General features: G+C 39.5%; 2 protein-coding genes across 2 annotated transcripts; one reads left to right on the forward strand and one right to left on the reverse strand.

Annotated features, from left to right (window-relative positions):
* Nucleotides 1-3398: 3398 nt before the first annotated feature.
* LOC115663837 (uncharacterized mitochondrial protein AtMg00810-like) lies at nt 3399-4285 on the forward strand. The gene is made up of 2 exons (XM_030585805.1): nt 3399-3540; nt 3657-4285. Exons 1-2 carry the CDS (start codon nt 3399-3401, stop codon nt 4283-4285), a joined length of 771 nt encoding a protein of 256 aa, XP_030441665.1.
* A 2096-nt stretch (nt 4286-6381) lies between these two features.
* LOC115663836 (UDP-glycosyltransferase 74B1) lies at nt 6382-8357 on the reverse strand. Its single transcript, XM_030585804.2, has 2 exons — nt 7689-8357; nt 6382-7275 (listed from the first exon to the last, which is right to left on the reverse strand). Exons 1-2 carry the CDS (start codon nt 8334-8336, stop codon nt 6529-6531), a joined length of 1395 nt encoding a protein of 464 aa, XP_030441664.1. The 5' UTR covers nt 8337-8357; the 3' UTR covers nt 6382-6528.
* Nucleotides 8358-24933: the final 16576 nt, after the last annotated feature.

Raw genomic sequence — 24933 nt, forward strand, 5'->3', positions numbered from 1 at the left:
GCGACCTCGCCGGCCATGGTCGTGGCCAGCGGAGGAAGAAGGAAAAAAAAGAAAGGAAAAGGAAAAGAAAAAAAGAAAAAGGGAAAAAATAAAAAAGTAAAAAAAAATCTTTTCGTGTAGAGCGAACATAATTCTTCTTGGCCGATGAGCATTTGACCGGCCGGCGAACTCAGGTACCAAATTGAGACTGAATGGGCACTTTGGGTACCAAATTGAGAATAAATGGGCACTTTAGGTACCAATTTGGGACTATGTCCACTTTGGGTACCAAATTGAGACTGAATGGACACTTTGGGTACCAAATTGAGACTGAATGGGCACTTTGGGTATTAATTTGGGACTATGTCCACTTTGGGTACCAAATTGAGAAAAAGGCCCCACTTTGGGTACCAAAATGAAATTTTCCCCAGGTTTACCCCTCCGGCTGTCGGCCGTGCGGGAGGTTCCTGGGTTATCAAAAAAAAAAAAAAGTGAGCGAAAAAAAAGTTATGACACTCAAGTGAGCGCCGTACGAAAGTTATGACACTCCTAGTGTCCTTATCCCAACTATATATAGAATTAGAAATATGTTTTTCTTATTTCCTTCAAAAGAGGGTTGATGAATTTGCTTGTGAAAAGGAACTATAAAACAACATATACACTTAAAAGCCATAAAATAAAAATAAAATAGCATTTTAGTGGGAATGTTAACCCTTTGTTGTAATGATGAGGAACATTCTATATAATCAATCACCTTTGCGATAGGGGTAAGTGGTTCCAGGTTCCCTGCAGTTTCACCTGGAATCTGAAACCTACCTGTTGGAATAGATTCATAATTTTTTGAAACTTAAAACCTATCTTGTATATCTTGGAACCTAAAACTTATCCAGTCACAAGTTCCAGGATTGATTCCATATACTACCTAACTTCTATTTGTATTATTAATTGAACAATTGCCCACATCTTCCGTGGTCTCCAATTTGATCTCCAAGACATTGTTCCTACATTACTTGGCCGTTCTGAACCAATCTCGTTTACGGATCTTCAAGGTATTCTCCTTAGTCACGAGAGTATTAAGGCTTTCCAAAAGTTGCAGATCTCTGAGCCTTCCTCTCTGGCTAACTTTGCTACAGCCAACTCTGCTCAACGAAATGCCATCACCCATCCTGGTTTCTCTTTCTCTAGCCGTGGTCAATCCAGAGGTCGTAGGGGTCGTGGTGGTCGCTTTGCCGTGGTCGTGGTGCCCGTGGTGCTCAACAAGGTCAGTTATGGCGTTCCATCTGTCAACGTACAAATCACACTGCTGCTACATGCTACTATCGCCCTCCAGGTATGCCTTATTACCCGCCCTCTACACATACCCCTTCGAATACTTCATCTTATCGACCCTCTTACTCTCCCAATGCCAACCTGAGCCATGTCCTACCCCCTCTTTTACCTACACCTACCAACACTGTACCTTGGTACCCTGACATTGGTGCCTCCCATCATGTCACACCTGACATACAATCCCTCTCTTCCTACGAAGCCTATAATGGATCGGATCAACTACACGTGGGCAATGGTAAGGGTCTTAAAATCACTAATATTGGTACTTCTTCTATTCCCTCTTCTATTTCAAATCTTTCTTTACGTTTAAATAATGTTCTTCATGTCCCTGATATTTCTAAACGTTTACTTTCGGTTCAAAAATTTGCGTCTGACAATAATGTCTTCTTTGAATTCTATCCTACCCACTTTCTTGTTAAGGATCTAGTGACCAAGGCGGTTCTTCTCTCCGGCCCGAGTAGTGGTGGTCTTTACACCATACCACAACAATATTCAATGCCTACTGCCAGTATTGCGGAACGGACTTCCATGGATGGCTGGCATCAACGTCTTGGCCATCCCCATGAGCGTCTCTTACGGTTTATGATCAAACAGAATAATTTGTCGTGTCAGTCAACACGGTTGAGTCAGTTATGTACAGCTTGTCAATTGGGCAAGGCTAGTCGTCAGTCCTTAAGATTGTCTCAAACTCGTAGTTTATTTCCGCTGGATTTAATTTATAGTGATGTTTGGGGTCCTTCTCATTTTGTTTCAACTGATGGTCATCGCTATTTCGTTATTTTTGTTGATGATTGCACCAAATTTATTTGGCTTTATCCTCTTAAAGTAAAGTCAGATGTTTACTCTATTTTTCATACATTCCAAGCTCTTGTTGAACGTCAATTTTCACGAAAAATAAAAGCCGTTCAAACGGACTGGGGTGGGGAATTTCGTGCCCTCCCCTCCTTTTTCTCAAAAATTGGTATTGCTCATCGCATCTCCGCCCCTCATACTCATGAACAGCAAGGGGCAGTTGAGCGTCGTCATAGGCATATAGTTGAAACCGGTTTAACATTATTAGCTCATGGCTCCGTCCCTCACCAATACTGGCACTACGCATTTGAAACGGCAGTCTACCTCATCAATCGGATGCCGTCCAAGGTCACTAATCGCATCTCCCCCTTTCAAATGGTTTACAATCACCCTCCGAATTATTCCTTCTTAAAAATCTTTGGGTGTCGTTGTTTCCCTTATCTACGTCCGTATAATGCCCATAAGATGGATTTCCGCTCCATTCCTTGTATTTTCTTGGGATACAGTTCCTCTTACACAGGGTATTGCTATCTTGACCCTGTCACTAATCATTTATACATTGCTCGACATGTTCGTTTTGATGAAACTTGTTTTCCCTTTGTAACTCCTTCCATTCTTGGTCCATCACCTAATTCATCACTTCCTACACCTGTCCTGGTACCGTGGGCTTCAGCCCCTATTGGCGTTCCTCTGCCTACCAATATAGTGAGAACACAGACTCCTCCACTGACTCCCACAATGTCGTCTAATACCGATTCATTCATCTCCCCTATCTTAAGAACCAGACCCCTCCATGACATTTATCACTCTCCTTCCTCATCATCCTCTCCACCACCGTCACCGCCGCCCCCACCTAGGCCAACACGCACCTACACCATGCAACTTCGCTCTCGTCCTCCTCAAATTAATACCGCCACCACCCCTCTCACCAAGCCAACCTCATTCACCCAAGCCAACCTCATTCACCCAAGCCAACAAAATCCCTGAGTGGCGTGCAGCTATGACCGATGAATTTAATGCCTTGTTAAAAAATGGTACGTGGTCTTTGGTCCCTCGCACTTCCTCCATGAACCTCGTTGGGTGTAAGTGGGTTTACAGAGTTAAGCGCAAAGCGGATGGTAGTCTTGAGCGTTATAAAGCTCGCCTGGTCGCTAAGGGTTTTCATCAACAACATGGCTTGGATTATACAGAAACCTTCAGTCCAGTTGTGAAAATTACCATTGTTCGCTCTATATTATCTCTAGCTGTCTCTCAAGGGTGGCAAGTGTGACAATTGGATGTGCACAACGCTTTCTTACATGGGATTCTTTCTGAAGAGGTGTACATGGAACAACCCCCTGGGTTTCAAGACCCAACTCGTCGTGATTATGTTTGCAAGTTGCATCGTTCTCTATATGGTCTCAAGCAGGCTCCGAGAGCCTGATTTCAACGACTCTCACAGTTTTTGCTTCATTTGGGATTCTCAGCATCACAAACAGATCCCTCATTATTTATCTATCGAAGAGGCCCTGATGTCATTTATTTTTTGATCTATGTTGATGATATTCTGGTTACAGGAAATGCATCTTCTACTATCAGTGCAATCTTAGAGACATTATCTGCAGAGTTTTCTATTAAGGATCTCGGCCTGCTCCACTTCTTCCTTGGGATAGAGGCTGTCCCTCACTCTAACGGGTTGCTTCTCTATCAAGGACGTTATATTGATGATCTTCTTCATAGGGCTGGGATGTCTGAGTGCAAGCCTGTCCAAACTCCTATGGCCACGACTACAAAACCATCTGAGAAAGGGGGTGGTCTGATGTCTAATCCTACTTTGTATCGGTCTATAGTTGGTGCCTTGCAATATGTGACATTGACAAGACCAAATCTCTCCTTCGCCGTTAATAAAATTTGTCAATTCATGCATGCACCTACTGAAGACCACTGGCAAATGGTGAAACGCATATTGCACTATCTCAAACATACAAGGTCATTTGGTTTGCTTCTTTCCCGATCCAATGATAATCGCTTGCAAGCTTTTTCTGATCCGGATTGGGCTGGTAGCTCTGACGACAGGAAGTCAACTGGAGGGTATGCTATTTTTCTTGGTCCTAATTTGATCTCTTGGAGCTCCAGAAAACAACGAACCGTAGCGCGCTCTTCCACAGAGTCTGAGTATAAAGCTCTTGCCGATGCTGCAGCTTAATTCATTTGGCTTGAGTCACTCTTTCAAGAGCTTGGGTTCCCTTTTCAAGGTCCCCCATCCTTTGGTGCGATAATATTGGTGCCACTTATCTGTCTGCAAATCCAGTTTTCCATGCTCGTACCAAACATGTTGAAATTGACTTCCACTTTGTTCGTGATCGCGTTGCCAAACGACAACTCAGTGTGCAGTTTATCTCAACAGCTGACCAACTAGCTGATACTCTCACCAAAGCTCTTCCCAAAGCACGTTTTGCATTTTTACGAGACAAGTTGAAGATTCGCAGTCTCGATTCTTCAACTTGAGGGGGTGTATCAACCAAATATATATCTACCAAATATAGGGTAATCAATTTTAGAAGATTTGGAATCTTATCTTTAGAAATTAGAAAGTTTTTGTATTTTATTTATTTCTTTCTTGCTAGTAAATCTTCTAGAATGTACTCTTGGGTATTTATATACCCCAACTAAGCTTAATGGAAATATACAACGATTTCTGTTTCAACACAGATAGGCACAAATCTCTGCGCTGTGTGTCTGTTCCGTCTTTATTCTGAGTCTTTCCTTTCTCATCTTGGACCTTTCTCTTCAGCATCTTATGATTCCCAAACCATTGGCATTCTTCTTTCTCTCTCACTGTTTTCTTTATTCGGACAAAGTAGGTGCTCTGTTTTGTGTGCTGTTGCTAGGTCATTCGGGACTGTTTGTGAACACTCCTCCTGCCCGAGTCCTAAGTCCTGGATATCAGCTGTCTGCGACTCTCCTGTTTTTTCGTTTGATATATTAGTGAGACACTAGAGATCAGGTTCAAGCTCAACTCTTAATCATCTAATCCTAGCACCAAACTTCGATTCACATGCAGTGGGTGCAACCGTCTGAAAAGTTCAGACAACTCACGTGTTGTGGAATCCATATATTTAACACAGGATTCGCAGTTTAGATGGGTTTTGGTACATAAACCTTAATCCTATGACGCACTTTAGTCAATTTTTACCTTTTCTTTTTCTTTTTGCGGGCACAATGAATCAAATCTCGCTGATTCGACGGCAAACCTGTCGGGAGCTTTGCGAATACTCGTGCTTTGTGTGGAAGACTAAGCGAATGGGAATGCTTATGGTTCGGGCGAACGACCTTCCAAACATTATCAGTCATGATTTTGATTTTCTTATTTCTTTGTTTCAATAAATCTAAAGAGTCTCCACCAACCTATTTACTACGGCTAGTTAGAAGCTAAATTAGACGCAATTCGTAACATTTCAATACAAAATGGTGCCAAAGTTAAGTAGTGTTGGGATTTTTGCGTCCAAATCCCATAGAATTGAATGAAAAGTGTGTAGATGAAAGTGTCCCACATTGAATAGAAGAGAAATGGGAGATGGGTTCAAATAGTTGAGCCTCACAAATAGGTTTGGGCCCCAAGGGGTACCCCACTTTTGTGGAAGGGAGAGGACCACCTACGCCAAGCTAGGTCGGTCCCCCCCCCCCGCACGCGCGCCGCCGTTCGGGTCGGTTCATTCGCAGTCTCTATCGGTTTTTATTTTTATTTTCCGAACAGACACGTTGTTTAGAAATTATTGATTTATTTATTTTGGACAAACAAACATGTCTGTTCGTGAGGTTCGGTTCGCCCGAACGAAAACCGAAGCCCTTCGTGACTATTCACGAACCAAACCGGTTCAAGTGAACCTTCTTCGCTACTGTTCACGAAGAAGCTCGTAACTCTTCATTTTCGCCACTTTAATATGACCGAACAGTTGAGTTCGGGAAAGTGACACTTCGTAGCATTCATATTCCCGCGAGACATTTTCTCGACGCACTCTAGACATTTTTCACTTTATCATTTCGTGTGATTATTCTGCGAAATTGCGTTCGAAGGGGTCCTCCGAATACGTACCGCTTCGGAGGAACGAGATCCGTTCTATCCTGGGAGACGATTGTCCAATATTCTCGGGTACTGATTGAGGGGCCAAATTCGTCTTAAGGACACGACGTTACTTCGTTGGGCTCGGATCAACATTCTGTTTATTTATTTGTACTGCTTTCAGGTTAGTTTTCCTAACGTTTGATTTCAATTTCTGATATACGAACTTAGCCGACAACAAGAAGTAATAGGCAACGTTTCAAAGTTTCGTTGCTTTTATAAATGAAATTGATTGGACAACAAAGGAAACTAAAAACAACAATGCCAACAAACAATAGAGAACATGAAAACCTAGAATCACTCAATCTGAGACTTGATAATGACCCTCAACAGACTTGTCTGCCTCCTTTCACATGAGACGTCAAGTGCTCCACAAATTCATTGATGCACCGGTCAGAGCTCCCACCTTCACCGATCGCTTCCTTAGCCAATTCCCTCCATTTCCTTACATTCCTCTTGATCTCATTGCTTCGCTCTCCTCTCATCACCTCATTCAGACTCTTAATAACCTCCTCCCTCCTCACAACTCCCTCCTCATCCTCCTTGGCCCTCACTCCTACTTCCCAAATCTCCTCCACGTACTTAGCGTTGGTAAATTGATCGGCCCACCGGGGGATCCCGATCATCGGGATCCCTATGCTGAGCCCTTCGAGAGTCGAGTTCCACCCACAGTGCGTCATGAAACACCCCGTGGCTTGGTTGGCCAGGACTTCCAATTGGTTGCACCACGTGGCGATCATGACCTTTTCTTGAACTAATTCCCCGAACCCTTGCGGCAATTTATCGAGCTCGGAAGGCCTCACCACCCATAGGCAAGGGAAGCCGCTTTCCTTTAGTCCCCATGCAATCTCCTCTGTTTGCTCCGCGGTCAATGAAACCATGCTTCCAAAGGAGACGTATACAATCGATTTAGGCAGCTTTGTCTCGAGCCAATTGGCGCACTCAAAGTTTAACGGCTTCCATAAGCTCGCGCCATACGCATCGTCTTTGTCTATGCGACAGTCCAAGTATGTAGACGGAACCATTGGACCGATCAACTTTGCTGGCCAAAGGTCTGATATGCTCTTTGCTTCCTAGCATTATATGCATCATGAAGAACTTAATTAGAAAGATATTTATCTGGGATGCAAAATTGATCGCCAAGATTCTTAGCTTTCCTATGTAGTGGTGTGGCCTAGAGACGTCATCTCAGCCAACATCTTTGTCGGAAAAATTACGTCTGTTGATAGAAAATCTGAGGGTTTTAAGGAAGTGAAAAATAAGACATACTTCATTTGGTGTTGTGTCCTCTGCACTTCATAACTGGAATGGATTTTTCAATTCAGTGGATTAGATGATGGTTCATCTTAAAAGAGGGTTTAACCGTTGAAAGTCGCACTAGTGACCTTACAACTTGATCGACCACCATGAGGAAGACGAAACTCAAATCCATGCACAAGAGAATTAAAAGGACAATAGCAATGTTTATCGTGTGAATTTCCCGTACCTCATATTCCAGTGCCTCGAAGCTGTTTCCAAATGTCCAATCAGCCTTGTCTGTGTTAGTGAATTGTCTCAGCTTCATGGCTAAGTAAGCAGGGTAGCTTCCTGGCGACTGAAGAAAACTCGGGAGGTCCCACGAGTTGAGCGGAGGCAAGCCGGGAACCAAAAGTGCCTCGTCGTGTAACTCGAGCGGCAATTTGAGCAATCCGCTATGCAAGCGGTAGAATATGTTCGAAATCGTGATAGAGTTGGTGAAGAATGCCGCGCCGAATATATCATGTTGCTTAGCCACATTGAGAGCCCACGGGAAGAAGGAGTCGTAGACCACGCAAGTGACAGGGGTGTCCGTGCTCGAGTACTTCTCTATAAGTTCAGACAACGTTCTTGAGCCACGCTCTTCGAACGACTTGAGGAAAGCGGCTTCGTTCCCGGCCTGACTGAACCCTTCCTCATCGAACCCGTCGGAGATGGGCTCGACCCCGACGTTTGGAGCATGGACGAACTTGACCGTGTAGCGGGTTGTGGCTAGCGTGGCCTTGAGTCCTTTGGAAGCCAAACGCTTTGCAAATTGGAGGAGAGGGTTGATGTGGCCTTGGCTGGGATATGGAAGGACCACAACATGGGCTCTATATTGCTCACCCTCCATTTTCATCGATAAACCGTGTTTCTGATATAAGAGGGTCGTAATTTATAGACCAGCCATCCAGAGAAACCGTGTTCCACCTATTCCTTACAGGTGGAATATGTACGGAACACGGAACTAATCACCCATAGTATCGATTTACGCAATGATTTCTCATTTTAATTGTATATTTGAACCGTAATGCCAGAAAAACTAGTCTTTTGTATTCTCTTTGGTGAATGACAAGCTTGTCTGGTATTGTTGCGTTCATTTTCATTTTGTTTAACTAAAAATGAAATAAAAAAAAAGAACCTGTTAGACCCTGGAACCTGTGACAAGGTAGGTTTCAAGTTTCAAGTTCCGACGGGTAGGTTTCAGGTAGCAAAAAATAAGGAACTTGTACCCGAGGGTAGGTTCCAGGTAGAACCTGAAAGGAACCTGGAACCGCTCACCCCTAATCGTTAGTCGCCGGAAAAGTGAATTTATTGAGCATCAATGAAGGCGCATTAAATGATTGTTTAGAACAAAGAATTTTATTTGTGATTTCTAGGAAACACATCATAACTATTCGTTAGGGATTTGTATGTGTTGTTCGGGTCGATCGGAAGGTGCGGAAATAGCTAGGACCGAATGTGGAAAGTATGGAAAAGCATCTCGTGATTTTGTATTTTCAACAATGTTCTCGTATCGTGATATGGTTTCGCGAGTCTTTTTTCGCACATAGTATAGATAAAATGATACACTCATTGATCATTTCTATTTGCTCATTACAAACTTTTTATATCATTTTCTTTATCGCAATAATTATGGTTAAATATATAGAGGATGACTCACAGAAACTAATAAATTAAAATAATAAAGAAAACAAATATGATTATATATTTTTAGCAGGAATTCATTCTTTTATTTATATTATATCTGATGTGATTGAGATAATCTTGTTCAACTCGCCTACACAAATAAGTTTTAGCACCACACGTGATTTTCATTAGGGGTGAGCATGGTTCCAGAGTAGAACTTAGAATTTAAGAACCCCGGAACAGGACTGGTAGGAACCTGCTTAGTTCCAGGTTCCAAGGTATGCAAGGTAGGTTTTAGGTTCCAAAAATTGGAGAACTTGTTTTGATGGGTAAGTTATAGGTAAGTGGAACCTTGAAATTATGTTTTTCTTGTTTTATGTCTTCGCGTGATCTTACGGTATTCATGACATTTGATGATGAGTGTATAATCCGAAACTACTAGTTTGAACTTCCATTTTATAACTGACTTTTACTTTGTTAATGTTTCATATTTTCGTATGTCTAAATATAAGTTGTTGTCAATGGATTGTAGCAGCAATTTGTTGTCATAAAAGGTGATGATTTGCTACAATCGTTCAATTAATAATACAGGTGAAATTTGGGTAAACCCTGGAACATGTGACATGGTAGGTTTAGGTTCCAAGGAATGTAGGATAGGTTTCGGGTTCCAAAAAATTTAAAACTTGTTCCAACAATTAGGTTCTAGGTTCCGGATGGAATCTGTAGGGAATTTGAAATCGCTCACCTATAATTTTCATTTTACTTCCCTAAGCAATATAGATATACAAATAAAAAAATACGCGAGATTTTAAACACATCAAAGGATATTAAATTCCGAGTGAGGATAAAGGAAATGCTGACTAAATGAAAGGTATGACTTACAAGCTGATAGGATATAGGTGAAATCATGTTCTTAAATTGACAGAGCTTACTTATGTATTGGAAATCGAAATTGACACAATAGAAAGATTAAAATAAAAACATAGAGTGATGAGAAATGAAAACAAAATGCTAAAGTAAGACACATTATATAATTGTAGAAGAAGCTATTGAAAGGGAATAAAAGCAACAGAAACGAGGAGTAGATAAAGAATCAAAGCACTCTTGCATTGATTCCCTCTCACTTTTCTACTTCTCCTAGCTCTAAAAATCTTTCCTTTTATTCTTTTATTTTTTTGTAGATAAGGCGCTAATAGAGAGAGTCACGCTATAAATTTGATTTGAAGAAAACAATGTCATAAATTAGAGCACTATGCGAAAATATATGTCGAACAATATCCTTAAAGCTTTCACATTTTCACGAACTTGACATGGACAAGACGCCAACATGATGTTCAAATTTGCAATGCTAGACGACATATGCTTTTGATTATGTGAATACTTTCAAGTTACACAGCGAGCTCGCAATAAACACTTACTTCATGATCATTGCATTCCTATGATGTTACTCTACATCGTACCAAGGAACATAGGTCCGTGCTACTGAAGGTGGCCCGCGAGAATGCGTGCATACAATAAGTAATTTGGAGAATTGTGCAAATTTTAGTAATTTGTGTCCGAGACTTTACTGATATCATGATAATTTGATGGCCAAATACCAAAAAAAAAACCCCAAATTATGCCTATTGCGACAAAAATATAGCAAACTTTTTTTTGTGTCATAAAAAATCCCGAACTTGTCTACTATGACACAAATACCCTAAACCTTTTTTATGTAACGAAAAAATCCAAATTTATGCATGTGTGACATATATACCTTCTATTTTAGGGCGTGCAATCGTACTAGGTTTACCCGGGAACCGAACCGGACCACTCGAAAAATAGGTTCGGGAACCGGTGCCCATTTGAATTGGTCTGGGAACCAGTTCCATTTTTTGGGAATTGGTTGGAACTGGTCCTGTTCCCGATTTCAAGTGAAAACCCACCTAGTCCGGTTTTTGGAACCGATTTTTAGGTTGTGTTAAAAAAAAGCCGTAAATCATATATTACTATATTTTGGATTATAGATTTTGGTGGATAGTAATTTTTATTGCTCATTTTAGGGAGATTGTTACTTTTAGTGGATAGTGATTTTTTATTATTCATCTTTATTGTGAATTGTTTCGTTGCTACTCATATTAATTTGCTGGAAAAAATGAAACCAAAAAAAAGAACAAATGAAAAATAGGTTCTCAGGTAAACCCTGAAACCGGATCGAAAAAACAAGGTAGGTTCCAAAATAGGTTTCGGGACAAAAAGGGTCGGTTACTGGTTTCAAAAACTAGGAACTAGTTATAACATGATAGGTTTCAGGTTCTAGGTCTAGAACCTACCCACCCTGGAACTGATCACCCCTAATTTATTTCGATTTCATACAGGGTATATCTGTCTCACTAGTATAAATTCGAGATGTTTTACGATATTTGGGGTATTTGTGTCATAATTGGCAAGTTTAGGGTTTTTAGTAACACAAAAATAAGTTTAGGATATTTGTGTCGCAGTGGGCATAGTTTACATTTTTTGTCGTATTAACCCTAATTTAATTGAAGGGAAATCCAACCCAAACCGAACCGTCGGCATCCCTTGTTTAGACAACACAGTGCAGAGCGCCCCACCGAATATCTCAGGTCGCTTACCCACATTGTGTACACACACAAAGAAGCTCTCTCGGAGAAGATGTAATTGGCATAATTTGTGGTTTGGAAACCACGCACCAATCAATGAAGAAAGGAGAGTCAAGGATCAAATCAATGACCCAAGACGGCAACACAAGCATCTTTCCACTGATTTGGATGTCTTCTGGCTGTCCCGCCATGGCGTGAATCACATGAAACTGCAATTGCTCATTGAACCTGAACCACTACTAACCTGAAAAGACCTTGCGCGACAACTGTCGTCTCTCAAATCGTACCCTTGTTGGACCCATCATATTGCGCCGATGATGATACGGCTTAGATCTACGCCTCACAAAATACTGGAAAATGTTTAAAGTGACAACGCCAGCTTCAAAGTGAACAAAAGTGGTGGGCGCCGCAGAAAAGAAAAACGAAGAATGATGAAGGAACAACGAGAAGCTATAGAAGAAAGAAGAAAAGGAAAGCAAAGTTCAGACTTGTATCTTGACTTAAAGAAGAGGTTACGGCGACCTTCCTTTCACATTTGAAGTCGGCAATTGAAGACGGTGAAACTTTAGCCTGTAAATAGAGCAAAGGATGAAGCACTTGAAGATAGGCCGAAGAGGGTCTCCTGAAGTTCTGTGTGAGCTTCAGAATGAATTGAGAGAGAGAGAGAGAGAGAGAGAGAGAGAGAGAGAGAGAGAGAGAGAGAGAGAGAGAGAGAGAGAGAGCTGTGTGTGAGCAGAATAGAAAGCGAGTTGTTCCTCCGCGAGCGAGAGGGATGATAGAGAAAGTTGTAGGAGTCCGCGCACTCCGAGTATTTTGGGTGGTGGTGTGAGAAGAATATTGTAATAGAAAGTGAGATTTTTTGGGGGAAAAATTATCGAAAATACAATCAAGTCCTAAATATTTTCCTGCTTTGCGAATCGAGTCCATCCGATCAATTTTGATGTAAACGCTGACCATCCTACATAGCATGGTCGGTACTGATATAGATAATTTTTTTTAATTCTTTAATATTTTTTCGAATTATTTATTTATTTATTTTTCCTTTTTGTTTTATTTCCTTCTCTTTTCCTTCTTTTGTTTTTTTTAGTGTGGCCGGCAAGGGTCACCGGCTTTCAGACCCTATCCACTATTTATGCCGAAATGTTGGACAGTTCCAACAATTTTCTTGGAACTTTGGCGCATGACCTCAATTCATATATTTTGCATCGACTTATATTAGGTGGGCACCTTGTTCCAAAGAAAAAGATTAAATTTATGTAGGAATATATACTTTCCGTGAATAACTAAACTCCTCTCTCATAAAACCATTTTGATTCGTTTTTTAACACAATTTATATTTTCGTGATTATAGATTAAGTACATTGTTCCTCTTGAAGAATGGAAATGGAGGCGCCCCAACTGCAAGCTAAAGAAGCAACTTTTGAGTAGATAAAGCAAATGTATTTATGGCAGTCAAAATGGCACAAATTCTTATTGTAGCCCAAATTTATTAAAGTGGATCATATATGGATCATCTTAAATTTAAATTATTAATCATGATGCCCAAAAAAAATGAGTTTTAGTGGGACCCATTTTCAACTTGCTTAATCAAAATAGTAAAGTTAAGAAAACATGTCTCGGTACCTCTTCAATTTTCGCTTCTCTCATCTCTCTCTCTCCTTCTTCGATTCCATTTAAGGGTGAGCTTGGTCCGGGTCCGGGTTGGGCCAGTGCAGGGATCAACCTGCACAATATTGATCTCCAATATTTGGGATCAGGGACCGACTTTGTTGAGCTCGGGATCGAAGAATGGACCAACTCTGTGGATCTGGTCAGGTTCCAGGAATGACCCGGGACTAACCGATTCTTTTTTTGTTTCATTTTTTTGTACTCCTTGAAAGGACAAACGTACTCTTTGAAATTACAAATCTATCCACAATGCGATATTGAGTAACCAAACGGTGAACACCAGTACAAATTAAACATAAATCTAAGATAAGGCAATAATAGAATTCTCCACTTGCCAAAAGCAACAAACCATAGAAACAAACACGTAAAGTAAAATAAACAATTAAAATTTCAAACTACGTAACATAAAACATGATTATAGAACTTTGTGTCTTGTTCATTTATAATAGATTGCTTTTAATTCTAAATACCTGAAAACAAAACAAACGACAAGCATAGTTAATTCTTAACAATAGTTTTAAATTTAAATTACTATTAGTGCAATTGATAGGACATCTCACCACTTTTATTTATTCAACTTCAATTTATAAACTCTATTTATCGATGATAATCTCCTCAGTAAAACAATCCATATCTAAAAAAAGGAATCCACTCATTAGATATACAAATGAAGTAACATGTAAAAAAGAAATATGCATGGCTTAGACACCCAATTCAAAATTTACGTCGTTCTCAATATGCTCTTATAAACTCTATTTATCGATGGTAATCTCCTCAATAAAACAATTCGTATCTAAAAAAAGGAATTCGCTCATTGGATAAACAAATGAATTAACAAGTAAAAAAGAAATATGCAAGACTCAGACTTGCCCAATTCAAAATTTACGTCATTATCAATACACTCTTTAATATTAATAGGCACGTTAGAAGCTTTCAACCAATCTTGAGCGAAATCAAAGCTTTCACCACTCTAGGAGTGAAAGAACTTCGAAAGCTATCAAGCATGCGACCCGATGAATTGCAAAAATAAAAAAACAAAGATAAAATAACGAAAAGAATTAGGGACGCACCTGTTTAGATGCAATTGATTCACTAGAGGCAGAAGCATGAAACGGATGGGAAGAGAATCGATCGGTGAGTTCAAATGAGTCAAGAGGAGACGAAAAAACTGCCCTCGAATAAATGGAAATGGAAGATTTTAGCGATAATTTAAAATTGATGGAGAGAGTGAGACTTTGAGAGAGGATAATGGCAGAAGAAGAGGAGGGGCACTTATAGTTATATATCTAGGGTTTGGACAAAAAAGAAGAAGATAACTACGAGGTTCGGACCGACCTTAAATCCCTAGGATCATGAACCAACCTGGTTTAGGTTCCAACGGCCCTAGGATTAGGGACCAGCCCGGTTCTCCTAAGAACCGGATCAGGATCAGCCGGGTTGGGCCGGTCCAGGATGCTCACCTTCCATTCCACCGATCATGACTTACGGACTCTCATCCCATCTCTGGCGTAGCTGGCCTCCTCGTTTTCTGTAGTATCCAAGAAAGTCGCTGCTTGATGAGTATTATTGCAGTTTTCACAAGAAGAGCTAATAAGGGGCGACCCAATCGGAGTGTAGTGCATCAAAGTCATCAGCTGATTCTACACATTTCGATTTTTCTCAGTTGTCCAATGTTCCCTTTAATGGGTCTTAGGAATGTTTTGATTTTGCATTTACCGAACTTCTCGAAACTAGAAGAATTGAAGATGATATGTCTCGGAGTTATTGTATTTCAAGAAGAGTCAGTGTTCCTAGAACTTGTTTAGGAGTCTTTTTTTCCTTTGACCACCCGAAATACTGAAAAAGGAACAAGTCTGGTGGATTGAATAGAATAATGAATGTGATGTGATGATGGTCCCTATTTTTTCTGATACAACAAGTATCATCCTTAAGTTCTACAAGAGATTTCGTATTTAGATAAATCACAAATCCCCTTACCTGCCCATATGGAGAAAGAGTGGGAAAGTTTTCCAAAAAGTCCAAAATATATTGTATTTTGTCAATTCAGTCATAAACTTTTCAATTTTACCACTTGAGTTAATCCAATCAATTTTAGCCGGAAATTGTTGACGTAGACACCGGGCATTCTACGTAGTACGGCCGGTGCTGACATGGGAATTTTTAAATATTTTTTTGAATTATTTATTATTTTCCTTATTTTATTTGCTTTTTCTGTGTTTTTTTTTTCTCTACCGGCGAGGATCACCAGCAACCCTTGCCTGCCGCGCAAGCCTTGTCGCGGTCGGCAAGGCCACGGAGGCCCTGGGCGAGGGCTTTGCGGCCTCGCCGATTGCGGGCGAGGGTTGCCTTGCCCACAGCCGCGAAGGCCCATGCCCGTAGCTGGCGAGGTCATGATGGCCTCACCCAGGGCCTTCACCGCCCTGCTGTCTACGGGCAAGGCCTACACGATTGGTGAGGGTCGCTGGTGACCCTCGCCGACTAAAAAAAACATAGAAAAGAAAGCAAAGAAAAAACAAATATAAAAAATTCGAAAAACATGTTGAAATAATATTACAAATTCTCCACGTCAGAGCCAGTCGTGCCACGTAGGATGGCCAGGGTTCATGTTAGTGAATTTCGACCAAAATTGAGCAGATGGACTCAATTGGCAAAATTATAAGGTTTATGACCGAATTGGTAAAAGTGCAATAAGCTCAAGACTTTTGGACAAGTCTCCAGAGAAAGAGTTGTACGGTGAGCAGACAATGTGAGTGTCAAAATCATTCCAATTTTTTCAGATTTATATTCATATGAACATCTTCTTGAATAATTATAGATGTTTCACATTGAGCACAAATTAATGGTTATATTAATAGTTTTAGCGAGGGCATTACTCGCCACCGGGCAAGATACACGACCCTTTGATTCACCGCTAACTTCACGACCCCATCCATAACTGACCCCGATCTTTCTCACTGACTCAGCAAGTTGATTTATGGAGTTGCCGAATTTTCAGATGTAGCCATTTAAGGAAACAAATTTTCAAGAATGTAGCCCGAGTCGGGTCGGATATAGATTGTTAAAATTATATTTCATAGGGTCAATATAGTTTAAATGGGTCAATTTGAGTTGGGTCATTTTTAACCTGCCCAAACCCAACACGGATCACCCGTTTGACAAACCTACGTATGCTAAACTGATGGCTAAACCTCCTCCAACAATGCCGTCTTATCACTTCGAGTCATTACTTGATTATTGGGAGCCTGGTGTGTGTTTTGGACCCATGAAACCCAATATCTTCGTCGTTGCCACCGAGGAAATAATTCGTTGGATGCACGAGGATAAATAAATATGAAATCCAGCTACTTGGAATTAATCGTTTCCCTTAAGTTTAATATGCTGAAATAATTCGTCCAGTATATTAATTTAAGCCCACTAGCATCTGTCTCGATTTCTACGACGTGATATATCCCACGTTAGGGAGTGTTTATCAGGCACGTTTTATTACCATGCCCAAATTAGAATAAACTATGCGTTGCTACGAGGAAGAATTTTCCCACTGACATCGGTCCACTCTTCTTCGAATTTGCCAAAGAAAAGAAGAAAAAAAACACAAACATAGAGGTCGTAGATAGCATAGGTACAATCTTCGATTTTGACGTCCCCATGGAGACAAAGCCGTCCGGCCTCCTAGCCCGCGAATATGCCCGTCGCCTGTCGTCGTTTTCGCATGCCTGAGACCTATATATTTGGGGCCTGAAGAACTACAATGGCCAAGGTGAACTTGTTGATCCTGCCCCAGTAACATTTATAATCGTGAGCCAAACAAACATGGGTTCCCTCCTCAGAACCGGGTTGATGGCTCTTTGCTTCCTCGTCTCAATCATGGCAGTCGCCGCGCAATATGATCCACCGGACACCAGTAGCGACAAAATGCCGCCGGGCATGGTCATGGCGCCTACGCCGACGGGCAGTGGCTCGTTCATGCTTCCATCCGTGGCGGTCAGCCTTCTCGCCTTGATCGTCTCCTTCTTCGCCGTTAGAGAGAGGGTGTAATGTGTCTACTCATTGGATGTGCTCGAGTGTTTTACTTTTTCTTGCAGTATAATCTGACTATCTTGGCTTCGTGAGTGCTTCGTCTACACTCACATTGAATGTTTCAATAAAAATATTTCTTCATAATGTGTACGCTGTCTAATAAACATCTTTTTTTTCATTACATGTGTCGCTTTTCCTTGCTTAAAAGGGGTGAAGCTCTATTATTCCTTAGTCCATGTTTTTTCTATGTACATATCAAGATCTTATACCTAAAACAATCCCAATATCTCAGAGCTATCATTAATTAAAGAAGAAATATTTTGTTAAAACATCCATCTCTTGTTTACGGGATTTACATACTCTTTCTACGCATGTTGGTATCTCTTCACCGATCAATTAAGGACATTCTAGCATGTATCAAAGCCAGTCCTCAAGTTGCATGTGTCTCCCTTATAGTATCAGAGCTTTTTCGATTCATCATTATCCTCATCAACGATGTATTTTCGAGATCAGATCCATCAACTCAACTTCGATCTCAGTTTTGGAAGAATCCATCAAAACAGACGAACCAGCACCCCTCAAGCAACCATGAGAAAGTTCTCTAGAAGTATCACCAGTAAATTTCTCAAGAATACCCAATCGCGAATTGACAAAACCAGCAAGAAAATTGAGAAAATCGCTAAAGGCATGGGCTAGCGACTGCATGCGTCGCGAAGTTCGTGTTCCGACTCTCGAGGATTTTGTGTCTCTAAAAGCAAAGAGAGAGAGAGAGAGAGAGAGAGAGAGAGAGAGAGAGAGAGAGAGAGAGAGAGAGAAGCCATCCTTACTGCGATTATCTTCTATAACAATCTGGTATCTAAACTTTTTGTTCAACTGAAATAAACGCACCTACATCGCCCCATTCATATGCATCCTCTCTGCAGATCCACCCATCTGACAATGGAGTGTGTTTCCGAGGTTACTCAGATCGCTGTTCAATGAGTTTCTCGCTTTAATGTCAGACGTTAGAGAATTGATTATATCCAGAAGTTCATGTGCTAAGAAAACCTTGAAACTGGAATGTGAAACGAGTGGTAGCATGAACAACGATTAATATCGTCATCCATGAGAATCACCTTTGGTGACTGGTGAATTCATCCGAGATTATTCTGGGTTTTTGACTGGTGGCAAGTTTTATATAAGTAGTTGTAGATGCAGACTTAACCTAGCGATTTCCCACTTTATACTTTACCTTTGTCTATTTCCTGCTTTATTTCTTTTTACTGTAAACACTTTTCCTTCTTTATCAGCATCCACTTAAATTAACCTAATCGCCATTGACCTAATCATAATATGACCTACAAGAAAAGAATCCATCGTCACAAGAAGGTTTCTAGGCACGCCTCCTGCAGATCTAGGTGCGCATTACCAAAATATGGTAGCCCTAGATTTACTTGGGAATGATTTCCTCTCCTCCTTATTATATTCCGAAGCCCCCCCTATCATCATTCACTATCAACTTAACGTGATATGTGTCACATGAATGTGCATAGTACCATCATTCTTAGATGATGTTCATAGATTTATACCTTTCTTTTCCTTTTCTCGCTCTGGAGTTTGGCCCTAGATTCTTATGGAAATTTACCAATCTAAATTAGAGTGATTCGTCAATTTTTGTCATATTGAACTACGAATTAATTTTGGGTTACCAACTTTCATTTGGGTTACTTACCAACGTTCAGCTATTATTTTTTCAGTCACCAACTTTTCTGTTGAGCTACATATTTTACATTTACTAACTCCTTTTAGAAATTCCAACTTAGATTAGCACGATCCACCAATTTTTCTTCCATTAAATCAACACCCAATATTTAATTACGAACTCTCAATTAAGTTACTTATCGACATTTTCTTTTGTTTTTATGTGACAAAATTCCCTACTTTCCTTATCATTTACAAACTCTTATTTCCATTTCTTAGCAATGCCTTAAATTTGTTAGCTTTTTAGAGATTACCGACCTTAATTAGAGTGACTTATCAACTTTTCTCCAATTAAGTTTATTGGCTAGTTTTGGATTATCAACTCTCATTTGAGTTAATTGCCAAGTGTATTTTACTTTAATTACCATCTTTTCTTATCTTTTGCAAATAGAATTTAGTAAATATTCTTTGAAAAAAACCAACTAAACATTGGTAAACAACTCAAAAGAGACTTAGCAAACCAAAATTAGTTAGCAAGTGAAAAATTCAATCACGCATAATATCTTGGTTGATTGACAATCGTTTTGAAAGTAAGATACTTTCCATAGCTAGAGCTACTCTATTTTTGAAAACCAAGATTTGATTGTATGGGTTACCAAATTTATGGAACTCTGATTGATACACCCCAATGGCTAATTCATATGCTCAACAAATTGTCCAACAGTCAGTTTGGAGATTGATCGTCTTGAAGATTGTCCAACGGGAAGATTAGATGCAGAGGAGTATAAAAGGAGATCAAAGCGTCAAAGAGAGAGACAATAAAGAGTGCAAATTCCAAATTCAGAGAAAGCTTTACATTTTTACACTTTGTCTTCTAAGAGCATAAAATTGTAATTTTTTGAGGAGCGTTGGTAGTGTTATAATTTGTGCTTAGGTGTGAGATAGTGAGATCTATCAGCTTGTGTATAAGTAGCATCAACTTCAATAAGAAGTGCTTGAGTATAAGCAGCATGCTTTATTGTAACTTCTAAAAGATTGCTAATGGAATTTAGTCGGTAGTATGTTAGTCTGAGAGAGTGAACATAGGCTTACACCAAGCCAAACCGCTATAAACTCTAAGTGCATCTCTATTTCTCTGCTTATATTCGTTTATTGCTTGATAGAAGTGCATTGCACTGCTTGACATAACTAGAACCTGCTTATTTAAATACTCTATTTTACTCGGTCACGCTTATAACAAACTTGGCTCCTTTAATTTCGCAATATTTTGTGAAGATTCTTGAATCCCCCCCCCCCCCCCCCCCTCCTCTTCAGGTGACAATGTTAGCCAACATCAAAGTTTCCGTGTGATCTTGACGTTGAGATTTGAATGAGTGCCGTAGGTGCTATATTCATTGTCAAATGACATACTCGCATCTATTTACCAATCTAATACCAATTTAATTTGAGATATTTTTGTTGAGATGCACGTGTGAGTTGTGTTAGAAAAAGTCTCACATCAGATAATTGATGTGGTTTTAAGTAGTTAATGTATCGTAGTTGACTCATAACTCATTGGCTTAAGCATTTGAGTAAAAGTGGGCCTAACTGGATATGTTGGCGGGTCCGACTTGGGCTCCCTCTTGGAGATCTTCTCGGATGAAGATATTGGACTTCCGTTGCGTGCTCTCAAAGAATAATATCAGAGTCGATGGTAGACTACTGGGCTCCCAATTTGTCCTGTTGTCTGGTAACCAACACATCTTCCGAGCAGTAGACATGGAGTAGCAACGCGTCCCCATGGCAGCCTCTGTTGTTCGATTTGGAGAAAGAGATTAAGAATGAAGGTGGATGCCACAGATTCGAGTTGAAATATGTTGACATAGTAGCTTAAGCTTTTGAGGGGACTTGGACTCTCTTTTAACGATCTTAAAGTATCCAGTTTCTGCTCTACGCTCTCAACACAACTCTACTCGTTTTACTTTTCCAATGGGGCGGCACAATTGAGTTGAATTGACATAATTTCTCCATTGACAATCGTCATTGCTCGAGCTCAGGCTTGATAGGATCCCATGTCGCAATCACATCGTCTAGTTATCAATCATTTGATGCCACATATGGAGGCAGCTTGATTGAAATGGCAAATCACTTTGAATTTTGAATTGCCTATTTGTCTTTCACTGTTTGGGCGACTGGGTCATCTTTTATTTGTTTGCTAAAGACCCTCTTTGATGTAAAGCCAAATTTCAACAAAGATTACGTGGTAATTCAACTTCTTTATGTAATCTTCAGCAACATGTTTCTCAGTCTAGATGGAACACAGAAAACTTTATTCAATTCAATAACTCATAAAACATAGACTTCTTCAATAGGGATTAAACAACCATACTATAAGAAATAATTATTCGATCCTAGAATCAACATATCTGCCGAATTATCCGTCAACTCATTGATGTCTACATCCATACCTTGTTCTTTTACTTACTAATTGGATTTTGAAGGATTCTTACCGAAACTTATTGCTAATAGTTTCGTTTCTTTTGCTGAGTCAGAAATACTTTGAGTCATCGCAGAAGTTTCCATTGATTGTTGGGGGTTGGAAAGTGACGTTTACTAATTTTAGCTCGTGAATTTAAAAAAACTACGCCAAGAAAGAATATTTTTTATCATATGGACAACTTTTATTTTCCTGTCAATCGTTCATTCATCAACACGAGGGTGGACTACTGCTGCAAAAAAGAACATGTTAATGAACGCGTGTACTAATCTGAGGAGCGTTTTCGTGAGAAAAATACTATACTGGCGGCATATTTTTCTAATATAAATCCATATATATATGTATGATTGCTACGACTAGGTACTTAATCCACGTGAAAAACATTGGCACAATCTAAAACTGTACGGTCAATAAGGAAAGGAAGTCAAATTGCAATTTATCTTTTCGGAATTATTCAGGTCCGGGTGTCCGTGTACGACCGGCTTAGGGGGTTTCTTCAGTAAATAGAATTACTAAATCTTGCTTGTTGGACGATGATATATTTTGAGCCTAAGATGTCATTTACATTCCCATGCACGTAACCCAGAACTCACAAATTACATAATTAAAGTAGATAAATGAGAAACAAAATCGAGTTTTGATGATTGACAAGGCTCGTTCATTAAAGAAAAGTTTTGAGTTTGCCGGAGGGTCACTTGCCGGTTCACCTAACGCACACGATTATCGAATGTAAAGAGATCTTCAGTAAAGTATTTTTCTGGGGGCATTTATATATTCAATTGGGTTCGGTGAGTAGGTTGGTAGGTTTCGTATCTGTTCGGAATTTGGACTAATTCCCCTCCAAATTAATGAAATATTAGGTCTAAGATTGCTTTATTTGAATGCGGATGAGATCCATATTCCAAACCTATCTTCTCCGGGACCCATTAAGCCGACTGAACTTCAAGGAAACTAGCCGGTTATTAATTAAAGATTGATCCTAGGATTCCACTTCAGTAATTGTACTTAATTAATCTGTTTTCATCAAGACACATGTAAGCTATATAAAATTAGAAGCTCTTCTCGTGTTTGTTTATGTAATTTGTTAAAAAAATTGGACGAACGTGGCAATACATATTGTGCGATTATATTCATGAGGTCGACCATCCTTGCATTTCATATCGTCATCGAAAATTGCAAAATATTTGTTCGTAAAATGGGTCAACACGTGTCAATTTCGAATTCATTCGCATTGAGCTCGGATTTCTCTTAAGCTCCGTTTGTTTCGCAGAATATTGATGATTTGGAAAAGATTATCCTAAAAACAATCTCTTGTATTAGTTGAAATAATTAGTTAATAAGAAATATTTTCATTATCGACTAAAATTTATGTCTCAAAATTTTCGTGGACGAGAAAAATATTTTGCGTTTGTTCAGTTTTACATGTGATCGTTTTTAGGAAAATATTTTTCAAATTACTCATTTTTCGCGAAATAAACGAAATCTTAATAAAAGTTACGTCGTGTTCAAGTGGTGTTTTCGTACCATGTCGTGAGTCGCCCCTTAAATGGTTTTTCAACTTTCATTGTTTCCAGTCTAACCACTTTCGCTAGTACCGTCGAAAAATCACTTTAGACAATTTTATATTTTAAGTCATCCACCCATAAAAGGTTTCACGTAATAAAGTACTTTATAGGTCATTGAAACTTCAAGTAATATTATGGATTTAGTCCATATCGTGATTAAGCCTGTGGAAATTGAAAAAGAAACATACCAAGCCACACAATTGTGTAAGATGAAGGGCACGACTTAAAGCTCTTGATGTTAGATGTACAAGGAAAAGATTGCGCATAGACTATACAAGATTACTCAACAACCTAATTTGATACTACCAACTAGCTCTCTCATCTAACTTAATAGAATAATTACCAAAAAAGTCCTAAATCTATTACAATTGTGTCAATTCAGTGCCAAACTTTTTTTTTGCCAACTGAGCCCTAAACATTTTGCATTTGTGCCGATTCAATCTATCTGGCTAATTTGGCCGGAAAATCACTGACATGGACACTAGCCGTCTTATGTGGTGCGGCCGGTGCTAACGTGGACAACTTTTAATAATATTTTTTCAATTTTTATTTATTTTTATTTTTATTTTTTTTCTTTCTTCCTTCTTCCTCTGGCCGGCGAGGCACGTCAGCGCTAACTGTGCCACGTAAGACAGTCGACATTCATGTTAGCAATCTCCAGTCAAAATTAGACGGATAGACTGAATCGACACAAATACAAAAGGTTTAGGACTTAATTGGCAAAAAAAAGAGGTTTAAGATTTTTTTTCGTAAGAGGTTTATGGCTAATTTGGTACAATTATAATAGATTTATGAGTTTTTTTGGTAATTCTCCCAACTTAATAACAAAGTTCTATCAAGAGTCAACTCATTACATTAATTTTTAGCATCCTTCTCAAACCCAGTGTGGATTCAAAGAAGTGACACTTAGAGTTTGCATTGAAGAAAGCACTTGGAAGGACGTCGAGCCTTGGAATTAGCGGAACAACTAATTACAACGTTTGACCCTGCAGCATTAACCGATCCGAAATAGTTCTTGGGGATTTTGATTAGGTCAATTTTGTCAGTAGTGCCTGTTAATCAAAAAATTTAAAATCGATGGAGAATATAATAGTGTTGGTGATTGGACTCTGGTTTAGGCGCTCATCATCAGTGGGCTAATTAAGTCATTCCAAGAGGTTCCAGAAAGAGACCCTTTAATAATCTTATAAGACAAGATTCTTGGGAAAAAACAAGAAGAAAATTTTACAAGATAAGATGAGCCCACTTGTTCTAGTGTTCACATTAAAAACATGGCGGCAACCTTTTATTCCTCTTTCATCTACATAAACATACATATAAAACAAGAAGATGGTTGCTTCGCGAGTACAAAACAAATGAAAACGAAGTCTTCGATCCTTTAGTACGATGTGTAGGCAAAGAAAGAAACATGGTTAGGAAGCCAAACATGCATTTTGATGAAGTCCATCGCAAGAGATTATTGTTAAGATACCATTTGTCAAGGGAAGTAGATTGTCAAATAGGGTTTGTGTGATGTTAAAAAAAAAGGATTGTTCGTAACTATGATTACGCGGTCCTCTAAAAACGACCAACTCAGGATAAGAAAGACATTATTGTCATGGAAGATCTAATTAAAGGAGATGACCACCAAACATTTTAAAACCGGCGTAGATCATCAATCAGCAACCGCGCTTCTTTAAGCAGAAAACTAAACAATAACATGAAACTTGGGTGTTCGTGTTCTTGAACTTCACTGGTTTATGATTTTTCGAAAGGTGCGGTCTGTTGTTTTTAACAATGAACTTTGCAAGAACATGATGCATACTCAATCGCATAAAA

This window comes from Syzygium oleosum, unplaced genomic scaffold (genome assembly GCF_021117445.2).
Source record: "Syzygium oleosum isolate NSW1041296 unplaced genomic scaffold, Sole_v2.1 Sole_v2.03, whole genome shotgun sequence".
In the NCBI taxonomy this organism is placed as follows: Eukaryota; Viridiplantae; Streptophyta; class Magnoliopsida; order Myrtales; family Myrtaceae; genus Syzygium; species Syzygium oleosum.

Coding starts and splice junctions, on each gene's coding strand:
- LOC115663836 (XM_030585804.2), bottom strand. CDS start 8,336: ATGAAAATGGAGGGTGAGCAATATAGAGCCCATGTTGTGGTCCTTCCA. Junction 7,276..7,688: donor TCGAGGCACTGGAATATGAG/GTACGGGAAATT, acceptor ATATAATGCTAG/GAAGCAAAGAGCATATCAGA.
- LOC115663837 (XM_030585805.1), top strand. CDS start 3,399: ATGGGATTCTTTCTGAAGAGGTGTACATGGAACAACCCCCTGGGTTTC. Junction 3,541..3,656: donor TGATTTCAACGACTCTCACA/GTTTTTGCTTCA, acceptor TTCTGGTTACAG/GAAATGCATCTTCTACTATC.